The following is a 13,255-nucleotide window of genomic DNA, read 5'->3' as shown; positions in this document are numbered from 1 at the left end:
GATTGACCTCCAACAACCACAACTATCTTCCTTTGTGCTAGGTTATGACTCCAGCCAATGGAGAGTTTTCCCCCTGGTTCTTATTGACTTCAATTTTACTAGGGCTCCTTGATGCCACACCCGGTCAAATGCTGCCTTGGGCAGTCACTCTCACCTCACCTCTGCAATTCAGCTCTTTTGTCAATGTTTGGACCAAGGCTGTAATGAGGTCTGGAGCCGAGTGGTCTTGACGGAACCCAAACTGAGCATTGATGAGTAAATGCCACTGACACCTTCCATCACTTTGCTGATGATTGAGAGTAAATAAGCAGGTAGATAAGGTGGTTAAGAAGGCATACGGGATACTTGCCTTTATTAGCCGAGGCATAGAATATAAGAGCATGAGGTTATGCTTGAACTGTATAAAACACTAGTTAGGCCGCAGCTAGAATACTGCATGCAGTTCTGGTCACCATATTACAGGAAGGATGTGATTGCACTAGAGAGGGTGCAGAGGAGATTTACGAGGATGTTGCCTGGGCTGGGAATTTTAGCTATGAGGAAGGATTGGAGAGGCTGGGGTTGTTTTCTTTGGAACAGTGGAGGCGGAAGGGAGACCTAATTGAGGTGTATAAAATGTTGACGGGCATGGATAGAATGGATAGGAAGGACCTATTTCCCTTAGCAGAGAGGTCGATAACCGGAGGGCATAGATTTATTAAAGTAATTGGTAGGAGGTTTAGAGAGGATTTGAGGAAAAATGTTTTCACCCAAAGGGTGGTGGGGGTCTGGAACTCACTGCCTGAAAGGGTGGTAGAGGCAGAAACCTTCATCATATTTAAAAAGTACTTTGGTATACACTTGGAAGTGCCATAACCTGCAAGGATACGGGCCAAGTGCTGGAAAGTGGGATTAAGCTGGATCGCTCTTTGTCGGCCGGCACGGACAAGATGGACCGAATGGCCTCCTTCAGTGCTGTAATTTTCTATGATTCTACGATAAACTAATGGGGTGGTAATTGGTCGGATTGGATTTGTCCTGCTTTTTGTGGACAGAACATACGTGGGCAGTTTTCCACATAGTCGGGTGTTGTAGCTGTACTGGAACAGCTTGGCTAGAGGCGCGGCTAGTTCTGGAGCACAAGTCTTCAGCACGACAGCCGGGATATTGTCGGGGCCCACAGCTTTTGCTGTATCCAGTGCGCTCAGCCGTTTCTTGATATCACGTGGAGTGACACGAATTGGCTGAAGACTGGCTCCTGTGATGGTGGGGATCTCGGGAGGAGGCCGATGTGGATCATCCACTCGGCACTTCCGGCTGAAGATGGTTGCAAACGCTTCAGCCTTTTCTTTTGCACTCGCAAAAGGTGAGGGGAGAAAATTGGAAGGGAAAAGTTGGTGAGCATGAAAAAGAGAGTTGGGGTAATTACGTAGAAACAATTTATTTATTCATTTATTTTTAATAAAGCTTTTGGTTCCTGGCATAGTAAACTCGCATGCTGAGCTGTACTGCCAATGTAAACCAAGGCACTTTTCCACAGGGAGAGAGTGAGACTGTGGGGCACATCACCTCAGGTCATTTTTCTACATCTCCTGGCGCTCAGTTCTGACTGGTATTAGAAGATATCAGAGGAGCAAGTCATTTGTTCACCCTCACCATCTGAGAGTGGTGTACGGAGTGCAAGGGATGGAACCCAAAAGTAATGGTAGAAAAATAATAGCTTAAGCTGAATATGCAACACTGGCCCAGAACTTTGGGTCTCCACGGGTGAGTATGCACGGGGTACTCGCCCGTAGGCCCGATGGAAGTGCCGGTTTCCTGCATGCACTGCGCATGCGCGGGAAACCGGCACTTCCGTTCCTCTGAACGAAGGGGTTCAGAGGTCGAACGCGTGCGCGGGGGAGGTTGCGCGTGCGCATCAAACTTACGTTTTTTTTTACAGGTTTCTCTGGGAACGTAAGTCTGCAGGAGTTAGAAATGTAAAAAGCAGGCGTAAGGCCTGCTTTTTACAAGGTAAGTGGTGAATTAATTAAAAGTAAAACATTTTTTTCCACAGGTTTATTATTTTTAAATACTTTAAAGCAAGGTAAGTTTATTTTTAGCCCCGTTAGAATATAAAATTATTTTTTCAAAAATTTAAATTATTGTTTAAAATAGTTATTTCATGTAATTTATAGTTTATTTTAAAAATGTGATGTTTTTCAAAAATGTATTTGAAGGTTTAGTGCTATTTTGGGGCCGTAGTATTTATAAGTCTTGACAGCACTTCCTGTCAGACTTATGAATGGAGCATTCCCTGCTCCGATTGGCTGCCCATGGCCCACATGATCCCAGGGGACGCATTGAACTAACTGCGCTCCTGGGATACGCAAGCACTGCGCGCCGGCAGCTGGACCAGGCCCCGGATCGGAATTCCACGGGGAACCTACAGCTCAACGGCCGGCGCGCAAGGTAAGTGCAGGTCGGGGGGCTTGCACCCGCGGGAAGCCCCCGACCCGAATTTCTGGGCCAATGTCGGAGCCCCTGTGATCTTTCCCACGTAGTGAAATATTGTCTAGGCTCCAATAGGGGTATATTTTTCACTCTAGTCAAAGTTCAAGAAAAATTATTTAATTCGTCACTAGTTGATAATGAGTTTAGTAAAAATATTTTTTCTTGAACTTTACATACAAGAAAGAAATATACCCCCATAATCCTTAACCAGAATTGTAACTGCATGGTAGACTTTGGGGGTAATTTTAACCTAACCATCTTGGTGGGGATCTGACAGGATTGGTTCACACGCTGGTTTGATAGCTCACCCCCTTTACTCGCCATTGAAGTCAAAAGCTGTCAAACCGCCGTTGGACCCGATCCCCTCAGGTTCCCGCTGGGCAGGTTAGATTAAAATTGTGCAAAAAATGCCTTCCATCTACACTATATTGAAAATTTGTTGCTTATTTTGAGCATCTTAATTCAAATTATTTATTACATTTAAATTCCCACTCCAAATGGGTCCTGATCAGTGAAATCTGCTGCTTAATTAGACTTCAGCCTGGTTCAAGCAGGCCTGAGCAGCTAACCTTGTCTTACTGGAAAAGACGAATGAAGTCGCCAAAGAATTTGGAACTGGCCCAGTCTCTGCATCATGGATCAGCAGCTGCTTCTTAAACCATCGCACAATCAAATGCAGATTCAAACATGGAGAGGGAAGGAACATTCCCACAGAAAGTGTTGACAGCTGGACCCTTGATAAAACTCCTGCAATTTTATCTTGTCACAAGCCCAAAGCCATCTTTAATACTGATGGAACTGGCTTTTTTTTTTTTTACAAGTTCAATGCCATCTTTAATGGGAGAAAACACATCTCAGCATGTCTGTGCAGTTTTGTTGCCTGCGACTCAATGTCTTTCTGTCTCTCCAGTCTTTTTTTTTTACAAGCTGCACCCAAGCAGGTTTCATGAGTAAGAATGATTAGGTGGGAAAATAGCCAAGCAGTGAATTACTGTCATGGTTTGCTGTAGCATGATGGGAAAGAAAAAGCCGCTGGTGTTTAGAAGTTCCGAACCTCTGCACCAGATGTTTTAGTAAGGTTACTCTGCAGAAGCAACACAAGGCGATGATGACTGATGCTCTTTTTTAGGAGCGGCTGTATCAGTTTGACCAAAACATGGCTTCGAAATGTAAGATAGTCACTAATAAATTCAATAGGGAATTCAGGAGGAACTTCTTTACCCAGAGAGTGGTTAAAATGTGGAATTGTTACCACAAGAAGTAGTTGAGGCGAATAGCATAGAAACATTTAAGGGGAAGCTAGATAAGCACATGAGGGAGAAAGGAATAGAAGGATATGTTGATGGGGTTAGATGAAGAAGGGTAGGAGGAGGCTCGTGTGGAGCATAAACACCAGCATGGACCCGTTGGGCCGAATAGCCTGTTTCTGTGCTCTAAATACTGTGTAATTCTGTCTGTAAGAGTCGCCTTGGTAGTTGACAACTGTGAGACTCCCATGAAAGGCCTGAGTCTAACGGCAGAATTAATCGGCAACTGCTTTCGACACTAAGTTCATCCGACCAGCAGAGGGAGCATTCGCGCCTGACATGGCCGACTATCTCACGCGGGCACCGTTGGCCAACTCTGAAGCAGCGGCCCTTGTCGAGCGAATGAGTTCCTGATTGCGACTGCCAGCAGGTACGAGGCTTGAATCCATTGTTGGTGTTGACAAGGAAGTCCTGATACCCGATTGCTGACGACGCAGAAATAGTTGGTTCTATGCGGAAAGATGCTACGGCTAGTGTGAGAGTAAGGAAGATGCCCAAGTGAATGATTCAACGATTAGACTGAGGTAGAGGAACCACCTAACCATGGCATCTAATTCTGCATGATTGCTGAGGAAATGGCTGACAACAAAACTAGGTGCTCTGATTAAACTTTTCTCTGTGCTAAATACCATGTGAAAAAAAATGTTAGCAAGAAGCAAGCAAGCTGCGATCAGAGACTATTTTGCGAAATGGCTGCTCAGATTATACAGAGCTCAAATTTTGAACGTATGCATTTCAGTAGCGGATCTGATGTTTTATGGCATTTTTAGGGGTTCTGCAACAACGACTTGTATTTATATAGCGCCTTTAATGTTGTAAAATGTCCCAGGGTGCTTCACAGGAGCATTATAAAACAAAATTCGACACCGAGCCAGATAAGGAGATATTAGGGCAGATAACCAATAGCTTGGTCAAACAGTTAGGTTTTAAGGAGCGTCTTAAAGGAGGAAAGAGAAGGAGAGAGGCAGAGAGATTTAGGGAGAGAATTCCAGAGCTTAAGGCTTTGGCAGCTGAAGGCACGGCCGTTCCCTAGCCTGCAGTGCTTTGCTGTGCTGTACCATTAAAAATTGTTTAATTCGAGCAGCTGGATAGTTTAATTTATTTTTCTCATTGGTAAAAAACGATTTTGAATGAACAGGAGTAGACCGTTAATGACTTGGTCCACTATATCAAGCACTCTGAGGGCTGGACAGGTAGGATGCACATCAGGTGGCTTCCTGTAGTAACATTTTGATGTGTTGGTGATTGGCATACACTTGAAGCAGCTGCAATCTGCGTGCCTGATGGTGTGTACTTTGTGACTGATTAGGGAATCTACTGATGCAGTATTCAGGATATCTTCTGAATATCACTGCAGGTCTCGCTGGACTCGGATGATTAGGAAACAGACTAAAGCACTGAATCACAGCTGCAGATATCTGTTACTCTCCGAATCTAGTAGCTTTAGGCCCCCAGGCCTGTCCAAGTTGTCCTGTGTTATTAACATGACAGATTAGGTTATAGAGGCACTGGAGAAGGTGTAAAAAAGATTTACTAGGATGGTACCAGAACTGAGAGGTTATACCTATTGGGAAGGATTGAACAGACTGGGGCTCTTTCTCTAGAAAAGAGAAGACTGAGTGGTGACCTGATAGAGGTCTTTAAGATTATGAAAGGGTTTGTTAGGGTGTACATAGAGAAGATGTTTCCACTTGCAAGCAATACCAGACTAGGGGCCATGAATATAAGATAGTCACTAATAAATCCAATAGGGAATTCAGGAGAAACTACTTTAACTGGAGAGTGGTTGGAATGTGGAACTCGCTACCACAGGGAGTAGTTGAGGCAACTAGCATAGATGTATTTAAGGAGAAGCTAGATAAGCACATGAGGGAGAAAAGAATAGAAGGATATGTTGATGGGGTTAGATGAAGAAGGCTGGGAGGAGGCCTGTGTGGAGCATAAACACCAGCATGGACCAGTTGGGTTGAATGGCCTGTTTCTGTGCTGTAAATTCTATATAATTCTCCGTAACGTGGCAGATGAAGCTGGCAGTACGGTGACACAGTTAGTAGGACATCCAAAGCACTGTGCCACAAAGAGGAAGGACAAGGTTCTACATCCCGATTCCCATATGATGAGCTGTGAGTCTCAGTGGTGCCATCATGGGGAGGCGCCGAGCAGAAGCTAGGTGTTGGCCCACGGGGAGGAATGGAGAGTTGGAAAGACAATCACGATGTCTATGTTAATACAGATTATCTGGTCATTATCACATTTCTGTTTGTGGGAGCTTGCTGTGCGCAAATTGGCTGCCACGTTTCCTACATTACAACAGTGACTACACTTCAAAAGTACTTCATTGGTTCTAAAGTGCTTTGGACGTCCTGAGGTTGTGAAAGGTGCTGTATAAATGCACGTCTTTCTTTTTTTCAAGCACCTCCTAGCAACTGAGTATAATGTAGACTGGAAGCAGGTAACCTGCCTTCCTTTCTTAGGGATGCTGTTGCTTGCAAGGGGAGACCAAAAAAAGGAAGAGGCGAACATTCCTTAAAAAGAGTGAAACTTGCACCAATTTCTTTCAACGGTGTAAAAGTTTTTGAGCGAGCCCCTCATACTCCAAATATCAAAGTGTCAAAAACATTCAAATAGAGAAAGGCATGGTTTTTTTCTGACCTGCAGCTGGAAACTTAGAAGCATCTGGCAGTCTGCAAACTACCCTCACCAAGCAGCCATTAAACTCTTCACCTCAGTGCCGATTAAAACCATTTCTCCATAGGGAGTACCTGAGAGATGTCCTTAAAGAGTCGGGCCAGATTAGCAGCTACACATTACAGCCGCGATTTTCTGCTTTCGCAGAATTGAGGTGCATCTCTGTGAAGACATAGATGTACATATCTCTGTATCTGGCACTCAACAGTCCGAATCTTAGAATCCAGATGTCAAGAAAAACATTGCATTTGTGTAGAACAGAGCAGCACCAGAGTGGATGTGCTCTCCATAGATTAACACCAAAGGCACGAGACTAGACTGAGAGCAAAGAGGAGGTTGTTTCCCTCTGTCTCTCTGAGAAGTGGTTTCTGTGGAAATTTACACTCCTCCACCATTCACTGGGTAATACAGTAATCATGGGGGACTTTAATCTACATATAGACTGGGCAAACCAAATTTGCAGTAATAGTGTGGAGGACAAATTCATGGAATGTATACAAGATAGTTTTCTAGATCAGTATGTTGAGGAACCAACTAGGGAACAGGCTATTTTAGATCTAGTATTGTGCAATGAGAACGGGTTAATTAATAACCTTGCAGTAAAGGGGCCTTTAGGGAAGAGTCACCACAACATGATAGAATTTTATATTGAATTTGAACATGATTTAGTTAAATCCAAAACTAGGGTCTTCAATCTAAACAAAGCAAACTACATAGGTATGAGGGGCGAGTTGGCTAAGGTAGATTGGGAAACTACATTAGAAGGTATGACCGTAGACGAGCAGTGGCTAGCATTTAAAGAATTAGGGGGAGAAACTCAGTTGTTAGCGCCACCCGTTAGCGCCTTAAGAGGGCGATAAGTGGGGCGCGATGCGACGGGCGCGGCGAGACCTGCGCCTCTCGCGAAATTGAGCGGACATTTAGCGGCGGCGCAAAACCGCAACGCCCGCTCAGCTGTGCACGCAGATCCTGACGTCATTTCATGGTGCAACGCCCTTGGGGCGCCCCGAACCGGAACTTCAGTGGCGCCCCCCTCCTTTCCGCCAGGCGCTCCCAGTGACTGGTTGACTGGAACGGTTCCCAGTCGCTGTGGGGCTGGGGGGGGCGCTATTTAAAGGGGGCTCTTCCTGGCTTCTTTGTGGTAGCCATTTTTGGACCACTCCTTCTGTGAGAGAGAGATTTGCAGAGAGACAAAGGGAGAGAGCTTTCTGCATTGAGCCAGCGCTCGCAGAGGTACTTCTGGCTTCGGCCCAGAACTTTGTAATTAGTTTGCTTTTTCACTGGCATAATCTTGAGTGGCCACATACTATGGGGGCTGCAATGGGTGGAAACGTTGGGTTTCTCCATTGCATTGAGAGGGCTCAGAGACGCCAAGAGAGCGTGCCAATCATGGCCATACGGAGGAGGGCCAACAGGCGTCGGCACAGGAGACCTTACCTTCCCAGGGTATTCCGCCAACAGTTCTCATACCTCAACATGTCTGAGGAGCAGTGTTTTCAGAGGCTTCGATTCGGCAGGGAGGTGGTCACTGAGCTCTGCCACCTGCTTCAGCCAGACCTGCAGCCTCAACTAAGGAGCAGGACGTCTCTGTCGGTGGCAGTGAAGGTGACAGTGGCTCTCAACTTCTATGCCACCGGCCTCCTTCCAATCCGTTACTGGGAACATTGCCAATGTCTCCCAGTTCGCGGTGCATTGCTGCATCCGCCAAGTCACGAATGCCCTCTTTAAAAGGAGTCAGTACATTTCCTTCCCCATGACCCTGGACAAGCAGCAAGAGTGCGCAATGGGATTTGCAAGAATAGCGGGCTTCCCCATGGTCCAGGGCGTCATTGACTGCATGCGCGTGGCTTTGCGGGCGCCGCAAGAGAATGCCAAGGATTACCGCAACCGGAAGGGGTTCCATTAGTTGAATGTCCAGTTGGTGTGTGACCACAGACAGCTGATACTAGCTGTCAATGCCCGCTTTCCAGGCAGCAGCCACGACGCCTTCATCCTGCGCCAGACGTCTGTGGCAGACCTTTTCGAAACCCCGGCTCACTCAGGAGGCTGGCTTCTCGGGGACAAGGGCTATCCTCTGTGCACCTGGCTGATGACCCCGCTCCGTGCGCCCAGCATCCCTGCTGAAGAACGATACAATGAGAGCCATCAAGCGACCAGGAACATCATTGAGCACACAATCGGCGTGCTAAAGCAATGGTTCCGCTGTCTGGACCATTCCGGGGGAGCCCTTCAGTACTCACCTGAGCGAGTCTCCCATTTCGTTGTTGTGTGCTGCATGTTGCATAACCTGGCAATCCTCAAGACTCAGCCGCTGCCACCAGACATTGGAGCACCAGCAGAGCAGGAGGAGGAGGAGCACCAGGATGGGAGGGAGGCACAAAGTGCAAGGGCCGTCCGTCAGCAGCTTATTGCAAGTCGGTTCTAGGCCGCCTCTGAGGGAATGGCTTGTGCCATTGAAAGAACGTGAATGGAACCGTTCCGCAACCCCTGAGCCGGTCAAGGCAACAGATAGTTCAAAGAGCAAACATGCACAATCTGAATAAAGACACTTCTTTATTTAACAAACTGTGTGCCCTTCCCGCATGACAAAGTAATAGAGAGAAACCCCAAAAAAAGCAGTCAGACACATAACTGGCTCTCTGAACCTGGAGACAATGAACAAAAGAGTAAACAAAAAATGACCACGATCCTCGGCCTTCACTAAAAAAAATTAACAGCATTTTGCCACACCTCCTACTTTTTGCCCTTTGAGGGTGATCTGCTTCGCTTGCAAGATTGGCCCCTTCCCACCCTGCAGCTCCTCCGCAATGGGACCCCAGTGGCTGCAGCAAGGCTGGGGGAAGGCTACTGAGTGTCAGAAACTGAGTCGGCAGATGCCCTTGAGGTATGGCCTGGACCAGCTCTGGGCCTGGAGGGCCCAGCTGCTGACTGTTCCAACTCTGCATAGGCAGCAGTAGTCTGTCCTACAGGTGGTGGCAGGTGCAGTGGAGAAGTGACAGTGTTGGCAGCAGGAATGCTGCCATCCTGACAGAGGACAGCCACTCCCTGGTCGGACGACACACTGGCACTCCCACGGGGCAGCACTGCAGCATGCGGAGCAATCTGCTGAAGCACCGACTGCTGGCCTGCTGCGGCGCGGCGAGGGCCCCGGTGATTCGTGCCCGATCCAGCGAGGGTGGCAGCAGTCAGTGCTCGTGTGGCCTCAATCTGTGTCTGCATCAGACCAGCCACTGACTGCATTGCACCACTAAGCACTTGCGTGGAAGCCGCCTGTGCTGCACCGAAGTCCTGCAGACTCCTTGCCAGTGACTCAGTGGATTCGGGCATCCTTGCCACTGTAGCCATGAGCTCAGTGTGCCTGTGCTCCGCCTGGGCGCCCATTTCAGCGAGGAGCCGCACCTGTTCTGCGCTCATTGTAGCAGGACTGGAGGCCAGACTCTCCCTCTGGGGAGAAGGCTGCCGAGCTTCCCTACCCCCTCCCCTGCGTTGCTGCAGCCCGCTGGGCCCCGGAGCTTCACCCTCCTCAGACCCTTCCCCCCCCTGCTCCCCTCCAGGGAAGACGTGTCCCCATTGTGGCCATGGGCTGCCTTGGCTGAGGGTGGCACTGATGGTCTGGCTTCCTCTTCCTCCTCGCCTTCAGAATCACTCACAGTGGCAGCTTGAGGGCCTGCCTCCTCACCTGGCGAATCAGCATCTGAAAGCAGGGAGGTACACGAGTTGCTTTAGCATGAGGACAGGGCGGCAGCGAGGGAGGCATGAGTGCTGCAATGCACTGTATTGGTTCGATAGTGACAAAGGATGCTGGTGTGAGGCACAAGTGGAAGGAGAGAGGTCAAAAGGTGATGACCTTACCATTGCTGTCCAGAACGGGGTCGGCATCTCCAGTGGCGACGGGGCCAATCATCCGGCTTGCCATAATCCGCTGGACTCGCTGCTCCAGATCGCTGAGGTCTTGAAGGTGAGGCCGGCAAAACCTGGTCTGTTGCTGCTGCCTCCTGTTATGGGCCAGCTTGCCCTGTAAGAGAAAGGACGGGCTCTGAGTACAGTGTGAAGCCCTGATCTTGGCTGCACTGCCTCCCATGGTGGAATAGCCCTTACAGTGTGAAGCCCTGATCTTGGCTGTACTGCCTCCCATGGTGGAATAGCCCTTGGTGTGTAAAGTGCTGAATGTGCGTGTGAGTTTCATGAAAGGCCCATAGGTGTTGGATAAGGGCTGGGCATTGGGGCTTTCAGGACCCTTTGGCCATAAAGTGAGGTGGACATGCAGGGATGAAGAGGATACTGAAAAGGGTACTCACCCTGACGACCCAAGTGAGGTCGTTAAACTTCTTCCTGCATTGCACAGGGGTCCTAGGCACCATGCTGCTGGAGGTCACTCTGTGAGCCACCTCCCTCCAAGCTTTGCGATAGTCGTTGGGCAGCGGCCTCCTGCCACTGTCCGGAAACGGGATAGATCGCCTGCACTCCACTGCACCAATCAGAAACTCCAGGGTCCCCTCACTGAACTGCTGCGCTCGCTCCCTGGTCCTCTTCTTGGTCCTAGGCGTTAGAATGTGGCAGCAGGTCTGTCCAGGCCGAGAATCAGGGCTCCGATGCGCAGGGTGTGGCTGCAATCCAAGATCGAACCTCCCCTTTTAAGAGCTGACCGGCGCCAGCGTGTCTGCGTGCAATCGCTAACTGGCCGCACCTGCGCTGCGCCCGCCCTCGGTGGTAGTGCCTCGCTTCTCCAGCTTAGCGCCTTAAGACAGTCGTGCAGCGCCTGTTTTAGCGCTCCAAGCACCTCCCGGGGCGAAGCAGGTCAATTTAGCAGTAGGTGCCGATAATTTGCGCCGGGCGCTAAATTTCGCGTCCGCTCGAGTATAACGCCCCAAACGTGGCGATACTGAATTTCTCCCCCTTAATACATAACTTACAACAAATATACATTCCTTTAAGGCACAAAAACCCCACAAGAAAAGTGGTCCAACTGTGGCTAACAAGAGAAGTTAAAGATAGTATTAGATCAAAGGAAGAGGTTTATAATGTTGCCAAAAAGATTAGTAAGCCTGAGGATTGGGAGGATATTTATTTATTGGCTATCTAAGTTTGTTGATGATACAAAGTTAGTTGGGAAAATTAGCTGTGAGGAGGACGCAAAGAGGCTGCAGAGAGATATAGACAGGTTGAGTGGGCAAGAACATGGCAAATGGAATACAATGTGGGGCAGTAGAAAAAACAAAAAGCAGAATATTTTTTGAATGGTGAGAGACTGGGAAATGTTTGCACACCTGGTACATGAATCACAGAAAATAAACGTGCAGGTACAGCAAGCAATTAGGAAAGCAAATGGTAAGTTAGCTTTTGTTACAAAGGGATTAGAGTATAAGAGTAAAGAAGTCTTACTACAATTATACAGGGCATTGGTGAGGCCACACCTGGAGTACTGTGTACAGTTCTGGTCTTCCCAAAGGAAAGACATACTTGCCTTAGAGGGAGTGCAGCGAAGGTTCACTAGACTGGTTCCTGGGATGAGGGGATTGCCCTATGAGGAGAGATTGAGTTGACTAGGCCTATATTCCTTAGAGTTTAGAAGAATGAGAGGTGATCTAATTGAAACATAAAATTCTTAAGGGACTTGACCGGGTTGATGCTGGGAAAATGTTTCCCCTGGCTGGAGAATCTAGAACACGGGGTCACAGTCACAGAATAAGGGGTCGGCCATTTAGGACTGAGATGAGGAGAAATTTCTTCACTCATAGGGTTGTGAATCTTTGGAATTCTCTACCCCAGAGAGCTGTGGATGCTCAGTCATTGAGTATATTCAAGATAGAGGTTGATAAATTTTTGGGAACTTAAGGGATATGGGGATAGTGTGGGAAAGTGGAGTTGAGGTAGAAGATCAGCCATGATCTTGTTGAATGACGGAGTAGGCTCAAGGGGCCAAATGGCCTACTCCAGCTCCTATTTCTTATGTTCAGTGCTACATTTAGCAGAGAAATTGTGATATTCGTAATGTTATTTCACTCCTGTGATTATCCTGAATATTCCTGATGACCCCGTAGTATCCCAAAATGTGAGAAAACAACGTATTGATGTGAGCATGCTGAACGGGTTGTATGTTTCTGCCTATTATTGATAGCTGTGCAATGTTTAGAAGCCATTGAAGTGGTTTGGGCCTTTCATAAGGTTCACAATAGCAAATCTGCACAGTCATAACGGTTAAACAACAGCCTGCATATTTGTGAAGAATGTGTGAATCGCTGATTGATAGGAAACTTGAATCGCACATTGTTTTCCTTTCCCAGTAGGAAGGAACGGCCAAATACTTTGGGTCTCTTCCCTGTGTTGGATGGGAATCTCCGTGGACAGCAAGTTGGTCGTATTACTCCTGGCTCTGACAACTGGCATCTGAGTGATCTTAGCCAGCCCCCATCTAATTGTAGCCTGAAGGTGAGTGAGTCTGGGGGACACCAGAAAATGAGCCAACTGGACTTAAACTCCTAATGGAAAACGCCGTGCAGTTAGAACAGAAAATGACACAGTTTTATTGTTTAACATTTCTTCTTTTGGCTGTTGTGGCTTACAGTATCCTCCAGAAAAGTGGGATTGTCCGGGCTGTGGACAACACAGGAATGTGAGTGAGCTGTGTGGCTATTATGTGTTTTCTTGTTCCCATCTTATATTCTGTGCCAGTGCTGGTCTATAAATTATTGAACAGTGCGCAATATTGACAGATGATTACAGCCTATGCAGTGTTATGTAGCATCTTTCACCTCTATTTTATCTAAGAACTCTGAAGTTGCATACTA

At 47.8% G+C, this 13,255-nt stretch overlaps 1 protein-coding gene across 2 annotated transcripts in view; it reads left to right on the top strand.

Moving 5' to 3' along the window:
• mapk8ip3 (mitogen-activated protein kinase 8 interacting protein 3) overlaps nucleotides 1-13,255 on the top strand; it is a 263,435-nt gene that overhangs the window by 111,313 nt on the left and 138,867 nt on the right. For both annotated transcript variants that reach the window (XM_086000700.1, XM_086000698.1), the window contains one exon: nucleotides 12,752-12,896. In XM_086000700.1, the coding sequence (XP_085856826.1) occupies nucleotides 12,752-12,896 (145 nt within the window). The remainder of the gene's footprint in view (nucleotides 1-12,751; nucleotides 12,897-13,255) is intronic.

Source organism: Somniosus microcephalus, chromosome 11, assembly GCF_052327205.1.
Source record: "Somniosus microcephalus isolate GS21.2 chromosome 11, FLI_Smic_1.0, whole genome shotgun sequence".
Taxonomy (NCBI): Eukaryota; Metazoa; Chordata; class Chondrichthyes; order Squaliformes; family Somniosidae; genus Somniosus; species Somniosus microcephalus.
Note: the sequence above shows the minus strand (reverse complement) of the source record. Positions and strands in the feature narration are given on the sequence as shown.